Raw genomic sequence first — 18,446 nt, forward strand, 5'->3', positions numbered from 1 at the left:
CATCAATGGGCATTTGGGTTGGTTCCAGGTCTTTGCTATTGTAAACAGTGCTGCAATGAACATTCGTGTGCATGGTCCTTATAGCAGAATGATTTATAGTCCTTTGGATATACACCCAGTAATGGGATTGCTGGGTCAAATGGAATTTCTATTTCTAAGGCCTTGAGGAATCACCACACTGTCTTCCACAATGGTTGAACTAATTTACACTCCCACCAGCAGTGTAAAATCATTGCTATTCCTCCACATCCTCTCCAGCATCTGTTGTCTCCAGATTTTTTAATGATCGCCATTCTAACTGGCGTGAGATGGTATCTCAATGTGGTTTTGATTTGCATCTCTCTAATGACCAGTGATGATGAGCATTTTTTCATATGATTGTTGGCCTCATATATGTCTTCTTTCGTAAAGTGTCTGTTCATATCCTTTGCCCATTTTTGAATGGGCCTGTTTTTTTCTTGTAAATCTGTTTGAGTTCTTTGTAAATTCTGGAGATCAGCCCTTTGTCAGATGGGTAAACTGCAAAAATTTTTGCCCATTCTGTTGGTTGCTGATTCACTCTAGTGACTGTTTCTTTTGCCATGCAGAATCTGTGGAGTTTCATTAGGTCCCATTTGTCTATTTTAACTTTTGTTGCCAATGCTTTTGGTGTTTTGGTCTGGAGTCCTTGCCTACTCCTATGTCCTGAATGGTTTTGCCTAGATTTTCTTCGAGTGTTTTTATCGTGCCAGGTCTTATGTTTAAGTCTTTAATCCATCTGGAGTGAATTTTAGTGTAAGGTGTCAGGAAGGGATCCAGTATCTGCTTTCTGCACATGGCTAGCCAGTTTTCCCAACACCATTTATTAAACAGGGAATCCTTTCCCCATTGCTTGTTTTCGTCAGGTTTATCAAAGATTGCATGGTTGTAGATATGTTGTGTTGCCTCCGATGCCTCTGTTCTGTTCCATTGGTCTATATCTCTGTTTTGGTACCAGTACCATGCTGTTTTGATTACTGTATCCTTGTAGTATAGTTTGAAGTCCAGTCGTGTGATGCTTCCTGATGTGTTCTTTTTGCTTAGAATTGACTTGGCTACGTGGGCTCCCTTTTGGTTTCATATGAAGTTCAAGGTGGTTATTTCCAGTTCTGTGAAGAAAGTCAATGGTAGCTTGATGGGGATAGCATTGAGTCTGTAAATTACTTTGGGCAGTATGGCCATTTTCATGATATTGATTCTTCCTAACGATGAACATGGAGTGTTTCTCCATCTGTTTGTGTCCTCTCTGATTTCGTTGAGCAGTGGTTTGTAGTTTTCCTTGAAGAGGTCCCTTACGTTCCTTGTAAGTTGTATTCCTAGGTATTTTATTCTCTTTGTAGCAATTGTGAATGGCAGTTCGTTCTTGATTTGGCTCTCTTTAAGTCTGTTATTGGTGTATAGGAATGCTTGTGATTTTTGCACATTGATTTTATATACTGAGACTTTGCTGAAGTTGCTTATCAGTTTCAGGAGCTTTTGGGCTGAGATGATGGGGTCTTCTAGATATACTATCATGTCGTCTGCAAATAGAGACAATTTGGCTTCCTCCTTTCCTATCTGAATACGCTTTATTTCTTTTTCTTGCCTGATTGCTCTGGCTAGAACTTCCAGTACTATACTGAATAGGAGTAGTGAGAGAGGGCATCCTTGTCTAGTGCCAGATTTCAAAGGGAATGCTTCCAGTTTTTTCCCATTCAGTATGATATTGGCTGCTGGTTTGTCGTAAATAGCTTTTATTATTCTGAGATACGTTCCATCAATACCAAGTTTATTGAGGGTTTTTAGCATAAAGGCTGTTGAATTTTGTCAAAGGCCTTCTCTGCATCAATTGAGATAATCATGTGGTTTTTGTTTTGGTTCTGTTTATGTGATGAATTATGTTTATAGGCTTGCATATGTTGAACCAGCCTTGCATCCCCAGGATGAATCCTACTTGATCATGATGGTTAAGCTTTTTGATGTGCTGTTGCAATCGACTTGCCAGTATTTTATTGAAGATTTTTGCATCTATGTTCATCATGGATATTGGCCTGAAGTTTTCTTTTCTTGTTGAGTCTCTGCCCCCTTTTGATATCAGGATGATGTTGGTCTCATAAAGTGATTTGGGAAAAATTCCCTCTTTCTGGATTATTTGGAATAGTATCAGAAGGAATGGTACCAGCTCCTCTTTGTGTGTCTGGTAGAATTCGGCTGTAAACCCATCTGGACCTGGGCTTTTTTTGTGTGGTAGGTTCTTAATTGCTGCCTCAACTTCAGACCTTGTTATTGGTCTATTCATAGTTTCAGCTTCCTCCTGGTTTAGGCTTGGGAGGACACAGGTGTCCAGGAATTTTCCATTTCGTCCAGGTTTACTAGTTTATGTGCATAGAGTTGTTTGTAATATTCTCTGATGATGGTTTGAATTTCTGTGGAATCTGTGGTGATTTCCCCTTTATCGTTTTTTATTGCATCTATTTGGTTATAATCTCTTTTCTTTTTTTATCAGTCTGGCTAGAGTTCTATTTCATTGATCTTTTCAAAAAACCAGCTCTTCGATTTATTAATTTTTTGAAGGGTTTTTCGTGTCTCTATCTCCTTCAGTTCTGCTCTGATCTTAGTTATTTCTTGTCTTCTGCTAGGTTTTGAGTTTTTTTGATCTTGCTCTTCTAGCTCTTTCAATTTTGATGATAGGGTGTCAATTTTGGATCTCTCCACTCTTCTCATGTGGGCACTTATTGCTATATATTTTCCTCTAGAGACTGCTTTAAATGTGCCCCAGAGATTCTGGTATGTTGTGTCTTCGTTCTCATTGGTTTCGAAGAATTTCTTTATTTCTGTCTTCATTTCATTGTTTATCCAGTCAACATTCAAGAGCCAGTGGTTCAGTTTCCATGAAGCTGTGTGGCTCTGGGTTAGTTTCTGAATTCTGAGTTCTAACTTGATTGCACTATGGTCTGAGAGACTGTTTGTTATGATTTCCGTTGTTTTGCATTTGCTGAGGAGTGCTTTACTTCCAATTATGTGGTCAATTTTAGGGTAGGTGTGATGTGGTGCTAAGAAGAATGTATATTCTGTGAATTTGGGGTGGAGAGTTCTGTAAATGTCTATCAGGTTTGCTTGTTCCAGGCCTGAGTTCAAGCCCTGGATATCATTGTTAATTTTCTGTCTGGTTGATCTGTGTAATATTGACAGTGGAGTGTTAAAGTCTCCCACTATTATTGTGTGGGAGTCTAAGTCTCTTTGTAAGTCATTAAGAACTTGCCTTATATATCTGGGTGCTCCTGTATTGGGTCCATATATATTTAGGATCTTTAGCTCTTCTGGTTGTATTGATCCTTTTACCATTATGCAATGTCCTTCTTTGCCTCTTTTGATCTTTGTTGCTTTAAAGTCTATTTTATCAGAGATGAGAATTGCAACTCCTGCTTTTTTTTGCTCTCCATTTGCTTGGTAAATCTTCCTCCATCCCTTTATTTTGAGCTTCTGTGTATCCTTGCATGTGAGATGGGTTTCCTGGATACAGCACACCAATGGGTTTTGGATTTTTATCCATTTTGCCAGTCTGTGTCTTTTGATTGGTGCATTTAGCCCATTTACATTTAGGGTTAATATTGTTATGTGTCAATGTGATACTACCATTTTGATGCTAGCTGGCTGTTTTGCCCGTTAGTTGATGCAGATTCTTCATTTGGTTGATGCTCTTTAGCATTTGGTATGTTTTTGGAATGGCTGGTACTGGTTGTTCCTTTCTATGTGTAGTGCCTCTTTCATGAGCCCTTGTAAAGCAGGCCTGGTAGTGACAAAATCTCTGAGTACTTGCTCGTTCACAAAGGATTTTATTTTTCCTTCACTTATGAAGCTCAGTTTGGCTGGATATGAAATTCTGGGTTGAAAGTTCTTTTCTTTAAGGATGTTGATATTGGCCCCCACTCTCTTCTGGCTTGTAGGGTTTCTGCTGAGAGATTTGCTGTGAGTCTGATGGGCTTCCCTTTGTGTGTGACCCAACCCGTCTCTGGCTGCCCTTAGCATTTTCTCCTTCATTTCAACCCTGGTGAGTCTGACGATTATGTGTCTTGGGGTTGCTCTTCTTGTGGAATATCTTTGTGGTGTTCTCTGTATTTCCTGGACTTGAATATTGGCCTGCCTTGCTAGGTTGCGGAAATTTTCCTGGATAATATCCTGAAGAATATTTTCCAGCTTGGATTCGTTCTCTTCGTCACATTCAGCTACACCTATCAAACGTAGATTAGGTCTTTTCACATAGTCCCACATTTCTGGGAGACTTTGTTCATTCCTTTTTGCGTTTTTTTCTCTAATCTTGGCTTCTCGTTTTATTTCATTGAGTTGATCTTGGACTTCTGATATCCTTTCTTCTGCTTGGTCGATTCAGTTGTTGAAACTTGTGCATGATTTGCGAAGTTCTTGTGTTGTGTTTTTCAACTCCTTCAATTCACTCATATTCCTCTCTAAGTTGTCCATTCTTGTTATCATTTCCTCAAATCTTTTTTCAAGATTCTTAGTTTCTTTGCATTGATTTAGAACATGTTCTTTTAGCTCACGGAAGTTTCTCATACCCACCTTCTGAAGTCTGATTACGTCATTTCATCACAGTCATTCTCCGTCCAGCTTTGTTCCCTTGCTGGTGAGAAGTTTTGGTCCTTTGTAGGAGGCGAGGTGTTCTGGTTTCGGGTGTTTTCCTCCTTTTTGCACTGGTTTCTTCCCATCTTTGTGGATTTATCCACCTGTCTTCTGAGTGGTTGCTGATTTTCCAATTCGATCTCTGAGTGAACGTCCAGATTGTTGATGATGAAGTATTTCTGTTTCTTCATTTTCCTTCTAACAGTCTGGCCCCACTGCTGTAGGACTGCTGAGGTCCACTCCAGGCCCTGCTTGCCTGGGGAACTTCGGTAGCAGCTGCGGAACTGTGAGGGTTGCTACCAGATTCTTCTTCTGCTATCTTTGTCCCTGAATGATGCCTGCCAAATGTCAGTCTGATCAGTCCTTTGATATATGGGGATCAGGGAGTTGCTTGAGGAGACAGTCTGTACTTTATAGGAGCTCTAGTGCTGAGCTGTGAGCTCCATTGTTCATTCAGGGCTGCTAGGCAGGTACGTTTAAGTCTGCTGCAGCAGAACTCGTAAAGCCCCTTTTTTTTTCCTCAGGTGCTCTGTCCTGGGGAGTTAGGGCTTTATTTATGAGTATCCGTTGCACTTTCCTGCCCAGCGAGGAGGGAGTCTAGTCACTGCTTGCCTGTAGTGGTTATAATCAGCTGCCGTGGGCTCTGCCCTGTTGCTGTCGGCTCCGCTCTGCTGCCGTGGGCTCCGCCTTGCTGCCATGTGCAATTCCCTATAATCCTGTTTATATGGGTGTGGTTAGAACTGCAGTGGCAATGGTGGCCCGCCTCTGTAGTGGTGGACTCTCTCTGTTATGGCGGGTTGCCTCAGCAACGGCAGGCTGCGTCAGCAATGGCTGAGTACCTCTGTAGGGGTCGCATGCCTCTGTAGCGGCAGACGCCCCTCCCCCACTGAGCTGCACTGTCCTGGGTGTAGCTGTGCTTGCCGTGAAACTCTCAACCCTGAGCGTTTCCAATTGCTGTTTTGTTTGTTTTTGTGGGGGTGTGACCCACTGAGCCTGATCACCTGGCTCCCTGCCTCAGAGCCCTTTTTTTTTTTTTTTTTTTTTCAGTTGAACAGTTGACTCTCTCCCAGGTGTTCCAGTCGCCTACTGCAAGGGCGCCAGGATCTGTGTGGTTTCCCGTGCAGCAACCCACTGCGCCGGCTCAAACCACGTTGCTGCCCGGGAATCTCCTGGCCTGGCTTTCTGTTTAAGTCCCGTTTAATCAGATGAATGTGCTAATCTGCCTTCTGAAATCTCCAATTGCTGGTTTAACAGTGCAACCAAACCAGTATATTTTATACAGAGTGTCACTGCACTGCGGCCTCGGCCCAAACAGCTAAAATAACTTTTTAACAAAAACAAAGCTAATATAGGTTTCTTCATTAGCAACTATTATAATCCTAGCTAACAGTTGTGAAACTATATTGCAGTTAGTAGTGTCAAATTATATTTTTTGAATCAGATTATTAGTCTTACATGAAAAAAGAGTTCCTGGACTACAGTTCTTTCTCCATGTCAGAAATTCCCTATGAGTGACTTAGCAGCATAGATGTTATCAAGGCCATTGTTCTTCACACAACATTACTTGTTATACAAATATATGAATGATAACCTGAACTCTAAAAAATAGCACTCACTGACCAATGGCAGGGCAAAAAACTTTTCCTAAAAAGAGGTGGTACAGCTGGGTACAGTGGCTCACACCTGTAATCCCAGCACTTAGGGAGGCCAAGGTGGGCGGATCACCTGAGGTCAGGGTTCAAGACCAGCTTGGTCAATGTGGTGAAACCTCATCTCTACTAATACAAAAATTAGCTGCGATGGTGGGCGCCTGTAATCCCAGCTACTCTGGAGGCTGACACAGGAGAATCGCTTGAACTCAGGAGGCAGAGGGTGCAGTGAGCTGAGATTGTACCACTGCACCCCAGCCTGGATGACAGAGTAAGACCCTGGCTCAAAAACAACAACAACAACAAAAAGGTGGTACAATGTGATGCTGAGCTCCTTAAACTTCTAAATTTAAAGAATAATTATTAAATCAAAGTTTCAATGTGGACATTTTAATGGGAAATGTTCTACTACTACTGATGTAAACAGAAATAACAAATACTCAGATTATAAATATTAACATTATCAATATTGCTAAAATATAAATGACTGCTTTTATACTTCCTAAATAAAAGATAGCTTTAGGGGATTGTGATAATGATGAAGATCAATTTGTACATTTGGTCATTAATCACCATTTCCTAACTGGGTTTAATTTGACTACTGCTCATTAGAGTTATAAACCAACATACTCATTTAATTGTGATTATAATTCAATTGCTGAACCTTTATGGTACAATGAACAAATTAATAGCTAAAGATAATTCTGCTCTTTAAAACATCACATAAGACGTTTTAATGAACTGTATATAAAACATGTTTTATGATGATTCCCTTTAAAAAATAATCTCAAGACTCCTGCATTCTCTTAATAATTAAAAATCAAACTTCCGACTCACAATGGTTTATAAACACACTCTAAAAAATGGTTCCCAGCCGGGCATGGTGGCTCATGCCTGTAATCCCAGCACTTTGATTATCTGGCCCAGGAAGGCAGATTACAAGGTCAGGAGATCGAGATCATACTGGCTAACAGGGTGAAATCCCATCTCTACTAAAAACACACACACACACACACACATTAACTGCGTATGCCTGTAGTCCTAGCTACTGTGGAGGCTGAGGCGGGAGAATCGCTTGGAGATAGGAGAATCACTTGAACTCGGAAGGCAGAGTTTGCAGTGAGCCGAGATTGAGCCACTGCACTCCAGTTTGGTGCCTGGTGACAGAGCATGACTCTGTCTTGAAACAAAAGAAAAACAGAAAAGGAAAAGGAAAAAATAATAAAGAAAAGGTTCCCACACCTTTGTTCCCTGCAGCCAGAACATAGCCTGTGACTGCTTCCCAAAGGGATCAATAAAAATTGTATTGCAGCCATTTTTATCCCACTCCATAGCTATAAGCTGAATTTCCATTTTTCTTAATATGAAGCAACTAGGCTGCTTGTGTATACTAGTTAAAAGCAATACATGACCTTTAAGAGCTTTTGTTAAACCTTCTCCTTCATTTCTTGGATTTAATTATCAACATGAATTCTGACTGTTATTCCCTGCCAAACTGGAGACTACTTCTACGTCATGTTCATGAAAGCAAGTAATTAGTTTAAATGGGAAAAAGTAGAAAAGGCAGGTTGCTACAGTTGAGCCTGGAGTATCAGAATCGACATGCATGCTGGACTCAGACGGACACGGGTTCAAATCCCAGCTTCTGTAACTAGCGGCCCCTGGGAGAGTCACACTAGTTTTTCAATCCTCTATAAGATAGGGATAACAACTTTTTCAGGGTTGTGGTAAAGAATATGAAAGAATGTATATATAAGTTTATCACAGTGCCTGGCATACAAGCTCAAAAAACAGCATCTTCCCTTCCTTTCTTCTCCTTATGAAATATTCATGATTTTATAGCCATAGCAATTTTTAAAAAATTTATGAATACAGGTAGCTTGTTTATAAATGACCAAGCTCAGATTTCTATTGAATGGTCATTTGTATAAATCATGAAATATACTATTTTCAATGGCTTCCTAAACATAAAGTCTTTGCTTGCTCTTTTCTGAAATCTATACCTTGCCTGGGCTACTCTCTACCTGAGAAGAGGAATTCCATTTTATGACTGTTAAGGACTAGCCTATTTGTATCTGACACTGCATGCATACTCATATACAATCTCATCTTATTTTCACAACACTCTATGAGCTAGGCATCATTTTCACCACTTATTTGATAAAAAAAAAAAAAAAGACCTGAAACTTAGGTAGGCTAAGTAACATGCCTAGATCTGTAGCCAAAACATGGCAGATACAGAATTTATGCTTAGGCCTCTCTGGGTTCCAAGAAAATGATAATGTAGCTTCTCTGAGTCTAGCTGCAGAATCTCTGAAATGTGCTAAGAAGAAAATATTGTCTCATCCACGTTGGCTCAAAAGTTGATGTGTTTATACATAATGATTCACCCGATTTACCAATTCAATGCAAAGTCCTATTTACTGACTGTAACATGCTAGACAACACACAATACACTGGAGGTGAAATGTACTAAAAAAGAAGGGGTTCGTGGAGCTTATAATCTATCCTATCCACCTGCTATTTCACTCTTTTGATAGCAAAAGCTTGTGAATATGTGTGTGGAACCCCACCTTTCCCCCTACCACACACACATTCACAAGCTTTTGCTATCAAATTAATAAGAACTTATAGAACATTTGCTGTATGCAAGAAACAGTGCAGTTGTGCTAGGTACTGAGATATAAAATAGTCATTTATACTCTACAAGCACCTGATGGATAGGAGAAACCTTCACCAATGCCACCTCCTCCTGCCTGAAGCAGAAACTACATCTAAGTAGAGTTCAACTGGGGGCCTCAGGGGCTTTACACCAAGGTGATATAAATCCAGCCCAGAAGACAAGGTGAAATTATACACAGATTTAGGCAAACTAAAGATGTTCAAAAAGCTCCAATTCCATAAAGGCACATGCATTCATTATATCCAAGTGTGTAGTTCCCATTTCTACACAAATCTTACCTTAGTCACAACAACGATGCACCTAAAAAATAAGGTGGAGGGAAACAGGTGGATGGATGTTTATTTTCTTTATTATTATTATTATTGAAACAGGGTCTCAGTATGTTACCCAGGCTGGTCTCAAAGTCTTGGCCTCAAGTGATCCTCCTGCTTCATCCTCCCAAAGTGCTGGGATTACAGGCACGAGCCACCACACCAAGCCTGGATGTTCTTAAGTAAAACAACCAGTAGCTTCCTTAGAGGCTTGGCATTTGGCTACCAACAAACCTAAGTGCTGAAATGTTCAACTGTGTCATGGGAGCATTCGAAACTATGGCAGAAATTAAATTACTGAAAGGAATTAATGCAAAGCTGCTGCTATAGTCTTCTGTGCAATTTAATTTACAGTTTGCATAAATAATTACAATACATTCATTTGTTTTCTCTATTTTTTTTTTACCTTGTCCTTCTGGAGTTTCACCAAAGGGATTCACTTCCACCTGAGTAGCATCAATTTTCAGGAAGAGATTATACAGCTTCGTAATTTGATCTGCAGCCTAAATGTGATCAAGTGAAACAGAATTACACCAAAGCAGTAAAAGAAAATTTATTTTGCTGGATTAATGAAACCTTGAAAATAGCAAGTTATGTTTTTATTTTCAGTTAGGTTTTCTGAAGGGAAAAACAGAAAAGCATAATTATTTTAATTTGCGCTGCTATTCATTAAAAGGAATTGCTCAACTCTCCTCCAGACACCAGAAGAGACCATTATCAAGAAAACAAAATAATTTCAGTACCGCCTAAAATGTTGTTAATCTTTTTGTAAATTATCATGTCTCTATTAGCAGAGTTAAGCTGCAATATAAGCTACAATCATTAATACAAACAAGCTCCATTTAAGTAAAAGGTAAACATGATTTTGAGAGTTTGTAATGACTAGGTTTTCTTTATTGTGCTGAAATAAAACCGTTATTATATTCATCAATCCAACCCATAATCTGTGAAACAATTACGGAGTGTCTAATGGAAATTGTTGCAAAACAGGAAGATGAAAGTGCTTAATAGTATAGTTAGTGAACAGCACAGTTCAAACTGAAATACTTTGTCCCAAAGGCATTAACGACAAAGAGCAAGAATACCCAAGATTGCCCTGTTATGCCCTGACTTCACTTTTCTCACTCTGCTTGAAATTCACTCATTCATTCATTCTTTTCAACCAATATTTCTTCCCTGCCTATGACATAGCAGCCTGGTATCCCGTGAGCTGGGGCTTGAAATGAGAACAAGAATGAGCCATCCCTCTGCCCTGGAAAGCTCCTGTCAATAAGGTAAGGAGCATGTGATGCACAGAGCAAGGGGGTTGATCACAGCGATGCATTAGGTATCAGTCTCATTCCTGGCTCCTTTCTCTCAAGCCACTGTTTTCCCATTGCCAGATTTCACTCACTGTGCCAGCCTTACATTATTTGCAGCAGATCTATTTTCTGTTCCCCAACTCTACTCTGTATATGATTGGAGCTGACTTTTACAGGCTGAGTTTTCTAGGTTCCTAGGTCAGCTGGTTTCTAGCTGGGGTCAGCCAGTGGGAAGCAGTGGTGAGAGATGCAGGTGGGAAGAAGGGAAAAGCCAGGGTACTTCTACTCCTCTCTTTCTGTCAAGGCAACATCTCCTCTTCTGGCTCTTGCTCCCACTGGAGAAGCCCACCAGTGTTCTAGCTTCTGCATCCGAGGTGCAGTAAACACTGCTGCCTCATTTTTGTTCCTGGAACATGAAGATGGATATGCTCTAGGTTGGCTTTCTGTCTGCTCTTAAAATGTTCAGCTTTTCCCAGCACTTTGGGAGACTGAGGCGGGTGGATCATGAGGTAAAGAGATTGAGACCATCCCAGTCAACATGGTGAAACCCCGTCTCTACTAAAAATACAAAAAATTAGCTGGGCATGGTGGCGTGTGCCTGTAATCCCAGCTACTCAGGAGGCTGAGGCAGGAGAATTGCCTGAACCCAGGAGGCAGAGATTGCGGTGAGCCGAGATTGCGCCATTGCACTCCAGCCTGGGTAACAAGAGCGAAAACTCCGTCTCAAAAAAAAAAAAAAAAGTATTCAGCTCTTGCTGAATGAAACACATCCCTATGAAACATTCAGCACCTATGAAACACATCCCTAAAGTAAATCCCCACTGGTGTAAATATTTCAAGTGGTTACAGATTTGACTGAAGAACTATGGATTAAATTCATGCTATCTTAATGTATTTTATGTCTACCTGAAAACATCTTTAAATTCAAATCTGAGGCCTAGTAGATATAAACAAACCCACACAGTGGGTATGATTAAATGTTTTTAGTATTAAATATTTGTATGAGTAGATAATACATGTACATGATATGAAATTCCCAAAGTACATAAAGGTTTTCCCTGATTGTACCACTCAACTACACAGGCCCCCAGCGGTAGCCACCTCATCAATTTATGCTTCATCTGAGAGATATTCTGTGCCTAAGAAGGTATGCATTCCTCCTTCATCTGTCTTAAAAAAGCAAACTTGTTCCTATGGCTCATTTCTTTACCTAACAGATTTTTAGAGACACTTCATCAGCAACACAGGTAGATCAATAGTATTCTTTTAATTGACTACATAGTATCTTACTGTATTGATATATATTTCCTTTAACCTTTCACTTAAATAATGACCATTTGGATTGTTTTTAATAGGTTGACATTATAACACTGCCTTACTTGTCTCTGTATATTTATCATACAGGTGATTGAAGATTTGTAGGATAAATTACCCAGAGTGAAGGAAGAAGAGGTGTAGGCATTTATGTCAGACTTTTAAAAGGCTAAACCCATTCTAAGTTGTTTTTTGTTTTGTTTTTTTTTTGAGATGGAGTCTGACTCTGTCATCCAGGCTGGAGTGCAGTGACGCGATGTAGGCTCATTGTAACCTCCACCTCTCTGAGAGTATTTAAAATTTTCCCATGATTTTTTCTAGTATTCTTTATAATTTCCTTTATTTACTGTTTCCATTTTTTTTAATCCAAATAAAATTTAAGTTAAAATGTGAAGCCAGCAAATACTTCACTGCTGAATATTTTTTGTATTTTGGGGGATTTTCTAGGTCATCAATGGGAGCTTGCAATGTGAGTTGGACAGGGCATCCTATGTATCCTGGGTACCTTGGCATCCACTGTAGCGATACAACCTCTGCAGGGTCAACACTCTATAAATATTGGTTGAATTAAAGATTAATTTAATTCTAAGGAGGGACTAGATAATAGAAATAACTTCTGGGCACATATATATGTATACTCTAATCCTGCTAGTTCAAAACTTCCTTTTTAAAAAATTGTGATAAAATATACAAAACATAAAATTCACCATATCTCAACCATTGTGAAACCAATCTCTAGAACTTCTTCATCTTCCCTCAAACTCTGTATCACTAAACAAACTCCCATTCTCCTTGTCCCACTGCCTCTGGCAACATCATTCTACTTAGTGTCTATAAATTTGACTATTCTAGATAGCATCTCTGTCTCTTCCTCTCTCTCCATACACACACACACACACAAACACATCTCCATATATATAGATATTTATGTGTAGATATATAGATAGAAAATATATATATATATATATATATATACACACACTAGAGATATCTATCTATATATACACATACATAAAATAAAAGTTATGCACATAAACATATACTAAATACCTGTGGAACCATACAGTGTTTGTCTTTTTGTGACTGGCTTATTTCACCTAGCACAATGTCCTCAAGCCCCAACCATACTGTACTATGTGTCAGAATCTTGTTTTACAAGGCTCAATAAAGTTCCATTATAGTATATACCACATTTTGTTTATCCATTCATCCACAGATGTACACTTAAATTGTTTCAGAACTTCTTAAGCCTATACCAACTTTGTTTAGTATAAAGCCTGAATTTTCTGCACATTAAGGCCATTGTAATTTATACATTAGCATAGCATTCTGGGGATATTTTAATTTTCTGTGTTATACAAAGACACACTATAATTTTTGGAGCAAGACTAAAACATAGTTTGACTTGGAGACATCTCCAAATCAAGCTGGTTCTCCCTTGTAGATCTTACAATGACAAACCCTTGTATGATGTCTTATTCCACAGGCTATACACTACATGGTTATAAGGACTAGGCAGACAGAATGTGTAAGTGTGACCAGGTGTAACAGGGAGTGGCATGGCATGTGGCAAGTTAAGATTCACTTACCTGCTTTCTACATGGGTTAAATGTTAAAAAATAAGCACAGGTCAAAAAGAACATTCTCCTGGTCAACTTGCAGTCAGTCATTTACTACTGCCATCTACTTTCTCAGCTTATAACCATGCTGTACAAAAAGTTTTTCTGCACTTTTGCCACCAACTACTGTTATTTTAAGTTTGTCTGTTAAGCAATTTTTAAAAATTGAAATCCGTAAAATCAAATACGAATACATGAAAACCTGACAAGTTTATAAGCTTCTTTAAAAATGTCTCAACAGGAGCATAAAGACAAAGGGCATCAGAACTGTGCAGGCACAGTTATGCGCTGGGTCACCAAGATGTTGTTTATGAAGTCACTGTACCTGGCCACTCCACCCATGACTCTCAACCCAGCTGAATATGACATATCCCCGGAAACCCAGCGGGCACAAGCCAAGTGGTTGGCTGTAAGAGCCCAGCTGAAACGCGAGTACTTGTTTCAGTACAGTGACCGTAACAGCTGACAGCTCACTGAAGATCCTGCCTTGATTTGTTGGACCTATGCAAGATCAGCAAATGTCTATCCTAATTTCACACCTACTCCTAAAAACTCACGCTTGGAAGCTCCATGTGAAAATAGGCATTTCTTTTTCTTCCTCATGTTTTCAAAACTAAGAGGAATAGGAAAGGAAAACTTATCCAGGAAGGAAAATTGGATCAAACATTTAACATCTGCCAATGATGACTATATGTATTCTTGCTGAAATAAATCATCTATTAATTTTTAAAAAGTCTCAACAGGTTAAGAATTTTACATATTTTTCTTGCATTCCAGACATTATCGTCAATATTCACATATAGCTCTCAAATCAAGCCAGGAGTAAAAACCACTTCAAGAGGTGTTTGTGATCTTGCACTGACTTGGACCATCAAACCTTTTCATCAGCCTAAAACCTAGAGGCACATGTTGACAATTGATGGCACCCATGTTTTCAGAAATGAACAGTATAGATGATAACTAAGACACACTTGAGAAACTTGTAAGTTTCAGTCATATAATTGTTTCCCCCAACCACCATCCTCAGTTTTTCTTTCTGTGGTTTTAGTTACCCATGGTCTACTATGGTCCAACTTATTAAATGGAAAGGACAAAATTATGGAATAAAATCCTCGGATGGAACACAATATTAAAGTCACTGAAGGATTACAACCTCTACAGCAACACTTTGATGAGTTAAAAAGAAAGAGACAAAACTTCTAATTATGATGTTCTTCTAAAAGGTTGTGGTGAAAAAACTTCAACTATTCAGGATTCCCAACCACTGACATCATCTGTTCCTGACATCCAGCCATTGACACCTGTGGTTTGATGATCCAGGATCATCCAAAGTAGATGTCACTCCTGAAGTATTGCCAGGAGGTCATGAGTAGCCCAATGCTACATTACAATGCTCCTATCATTCACCCTACGTCTTACCATGTAGACATTGTATCATCTGACATCATTGCAAGAAGGATGAATACAGTACAACGAAGTATTTTGAGAAAGAGACCATATTCACATCACTTTTATTACACTTTATTGCTATTGTTCTATTTTATTGTTGTTGCTAATATCTTACTGTACCTAATTTGTAAGTTAAAATTTGTCCTAGGTATAGATATCCAGAAAAAAAAAAGAGTATATATAGGGTTTGGTAGTAGGTAAGCCTCAGGCATGCACTGGAGGTCCTGGAACATATCCTCCACAGGTAAGGGGGACACTATATTAAGCTTTCCTATGTCTTAACATTTTTCAACAAATTCTCACAAAAATAGCCTTTAGTTTGGAACAGATACTTGGTAGTTTTCATGTAAAGTAAAATATCATGTTTATTTTTGTTGTGTCTAATCTTAATCACATTTTAGAGACAACAGGCATGAGTAACAGAAAAGATATTAATCATTTTACAAGATTCATTTTATATGATATTCAACTATGAGTGAGGTGCCTCCAAATGCCCAAACTACATCCTAGATGAAAATTAAGTAACTTTCAACATCACAATGAATCTAAGGCACCTCTAAGATACTATTTCTTTAGGAAAAGATTATTTATTGATAATTGTTTAAATGTTTCCCTTCACTGACTCATCTGCTCATTGTAGACTGGCTCTCAATGTAGAACATTTCACTAATCTTCACAGCTTGAGCAAGCACCATAAAGCAGAGATTCCCAAGCCTGCAAATCCAGTACAAAGCTTTCCCTGGGATCCCAAGCCTTCTACTGTAGAAATATAATCAGTTGTCCCTAGGTGAACAGCTTCCAACATGACTACAGCTGAGTTCTCTCTCTCTCTCTCTGTCTCTCTCTCTGTCTCTGTCTCTCTGTCTCTCTCTCTCTTCCCCCCACCCCACCCTTTCACATTCTTTATCCACCCCTCTTCCTGTACTCTCTCAGCCAGCAGGCAGATGTCTTCTGGTCTGTGAGCCTCTGAAGAAAAATGATTGTTTTTCATTGTCTCTGCTCCCCAAGGCACACCAGACCGGGCAACACCCAATCAGTGCTCATCCCAAGCTGCTGAGAAAATGAAGATTTAAAGCTTTCATGGAATTAGCAGTAAAGAAAGAAATAAATAATAGATTTAAAACATTTTATTTCCTTTCCTCAATAAATTAAGTCAAAGTTATACTGACAATATGGCCACTTACTGACCCCTGAGTTCTCACACATTCATCTTCCTTCCATAGGTTAACTCATTTAAAACCTAGAGTGTTTCAGGTTCTAGGAAAACACTAGTAAGCCATTTAAGAGCTACAAATAACTCTTAATTTTCTCTTATAATATGTAGTGAGGGGGGAGTATCCTGTGATGTACAGTATACTATTATTAACTTCTCTAGAACTCTATTACATTCACCTCTTGAGCTTTTAAATATGTGGTCAGCAGATATTGCCCATTCCAGATTTATTTTTCTGCCAAGAAAAGCCACCTTTTGCTGACTCCCTAGGAACCTCTTCAAAGCGGACACCTAGATGTGTTGTTTCATCTAGTCATGTACACAATAAATGTTTCTTGAGGAATAAAAATAGATGCCAAGCACTTTGCCAGCTGCTGGTAACACAGAGGAGAGGAGAATGGACAAAGTCCCTGCTGTGGTAAAGATTAGGATCTAGGAAAGGTGACTGCAAATAAATAAGAGAAATACAGATGTCCAAAGTGATATGGAGGAGGGAGACAGGATCACTGTGCACACTGGAGCTAACTGCTAGACAGGGCAGCTAGACCACAGTGGCTGTACGGGAGACGGGCTTTTGGTGACCACCACTGCTACAGAAGCAGCCCTTTAATAAATGTCAAGTGAATGGCTAATGTAGCTGGTATCCTCATTTTCAGGAAGTGAAACCAATGACTGTAGCACAAATTCAGGAATCTTCCAGTATCTTCTTCAGACAGATCGCTATCCTGGCATCCCTTTGCTAGTCTCAGAAATGGCAATTGGTTCCTCTAAATGTCCATTGAATCATGGCCCTTTCTCTGTCATCCTGAGATTTGGTCGCAGATGACGCTGTCTCATTCTACCATCTTCAATCTTTTGCTTTCAAAGTGAGCCTTTACCCTTTTTCAAATAAGCAGTTTCCCTTCATTTAAGCATATATATTTTTAAAACCTTATTCTGCTTTACCCCTCTTTGACTTGCCTACTGTTACCATAAAACTTCCAGAGAGACAGTCAATCAAAAGAAAAAGAAAACACAGGAAGAAAAGAGTGGATTATCTACTGTCTTATGAGAACAGTGCTGCCCAAGCAAATTAAAGGACATATTCTATAACCTCTTCATAAAGCTCCAGGTCAGAGAACGTATACACGCACACACATGCATGCAATCTAGGGTCATTAAGGTAGCTTCTCTGAGTAAGAGAGGAAGGAAAAAGTAAGTTCATCTGATTTCACTGTGGCATTAGGAAGCTTGCCCCGCTAGACATATAATCAGGTGCACAGGCTGGACCCAAAGGCAGAGCAGGGCAAATGCTCAAGATAGATTCTGTCCCTCAACAGCTCTGAAGCCAATTTTTTGTTCTTTGAATCTAAGGGATATTATTACAAAATTGGCAATATTTTAAGTTGTTCTCTTTATGTCATCAATATTCATTTCAAATGCCCATTAGCTATGAAAAAATAGCAATTAGCTAAATAACAAGTATAATTAATACCAATAAGAATGACCCTTTATGGAGCACTACAATAAGGACTTTCACACATTATTTTACTGAATCCCCACAATAAGCTCTCAGGAACTGCCATCATTTCCATTCTACATATGATGAAACTAAAGTTTGAATGAGCTGAATCACACACCTGCCAGTGCTATGTACCAGCAATGCTACAGAAAAAAAAGAGATTACCATCCATCATAAAGTATATGTGTCCACATGCAATACACATGCGGACACATACCAAAATAGATTAAAAGACATCATAAACATCCTCTTTAAAACATCAGGAAAATATTTTTCTTCATCATAAACAGCTGGAGGAAAAAATTATAAAACAATAAATAATCCTGCTTCCTGGTAATCACAGACACTAGAGGCAATTAAGCAAGTTCCCAAATGTTTTCTGAAACAAGTCAGACACACCATCCCCCAATGGCTTATATACCTGGCTTTTCAAAGGCCCAACAAAGCCTAGATTTTCTGCCATCCGCTGAGCTTGGCTGTCCTTTATTCCTTCAAAAATGTCAATTTGCTCCTAGTAAAAATAAATCAAATAAACAAAATTCAGACAGTGAACTAAGAAGATTTACAACCTCAAAAGAAAATGCTTAGTATTTATTTGCAAATGAGTAATTAAAGCATGGCACCCATCCAGAGATCTCTGAGCAGGGCTCCCACAATGCCTGTAGGGTATGTTTTAATTAGCAGACCATCTATAAAACAGCCCTTCCAAAAACTATATAATTCTCCAGGGTGGCATGCTGACAAGAAGATCTGATGCCAGTTTTCACTTTT

General features: G+C 39.1%; 1 protein-coding gene across 4 annotated transcripts in view; it reads right to left on the minus strand.

The window, feature by feature from the left end:
- SUCLG2 (succinate-CoA ligase GDP-forming subunit beta) overlaps positions 1-18,446 on the minus strand; it is a 286,592-nt gene that overhangs the window by 122,266 nt on the left and 145,880 nt on the right. For all 4 annotated transcript variants that reach the window (XM_002758533.7, XM_008981988.5, XM_078351448.1 and 1 more), the window contains 2 exons: positions 18,097-18,186; positions 9,685-9,781 (listed from right to left, as the gene is read on the minus strand). In XM_002758533.7, the coding sequence (XP_002758579.3) occupies positions 9,685-9,781; positions 18,097-18,186 (187 nt within the window). The remainder of the gene's footprint in view (positions 1-9,684; positions 9,782-18,096; positions 18,187-18,446) is intronic.

The sequence above is a fragment of the Callithrix jacchus genome, chromosome 15 (genome assembly GCF_049354715.1).
Source record: "Callithrix jacchus isolate 240 chromosome 15, calJac240_pri, whole genome shotgun sequence".
NCBI classification, from domain to species: Eukaryota; Metazoa; Chordata; class Mammalia; order Primates; family Cebidae; genus Callithrix; species Callithrix jacchus.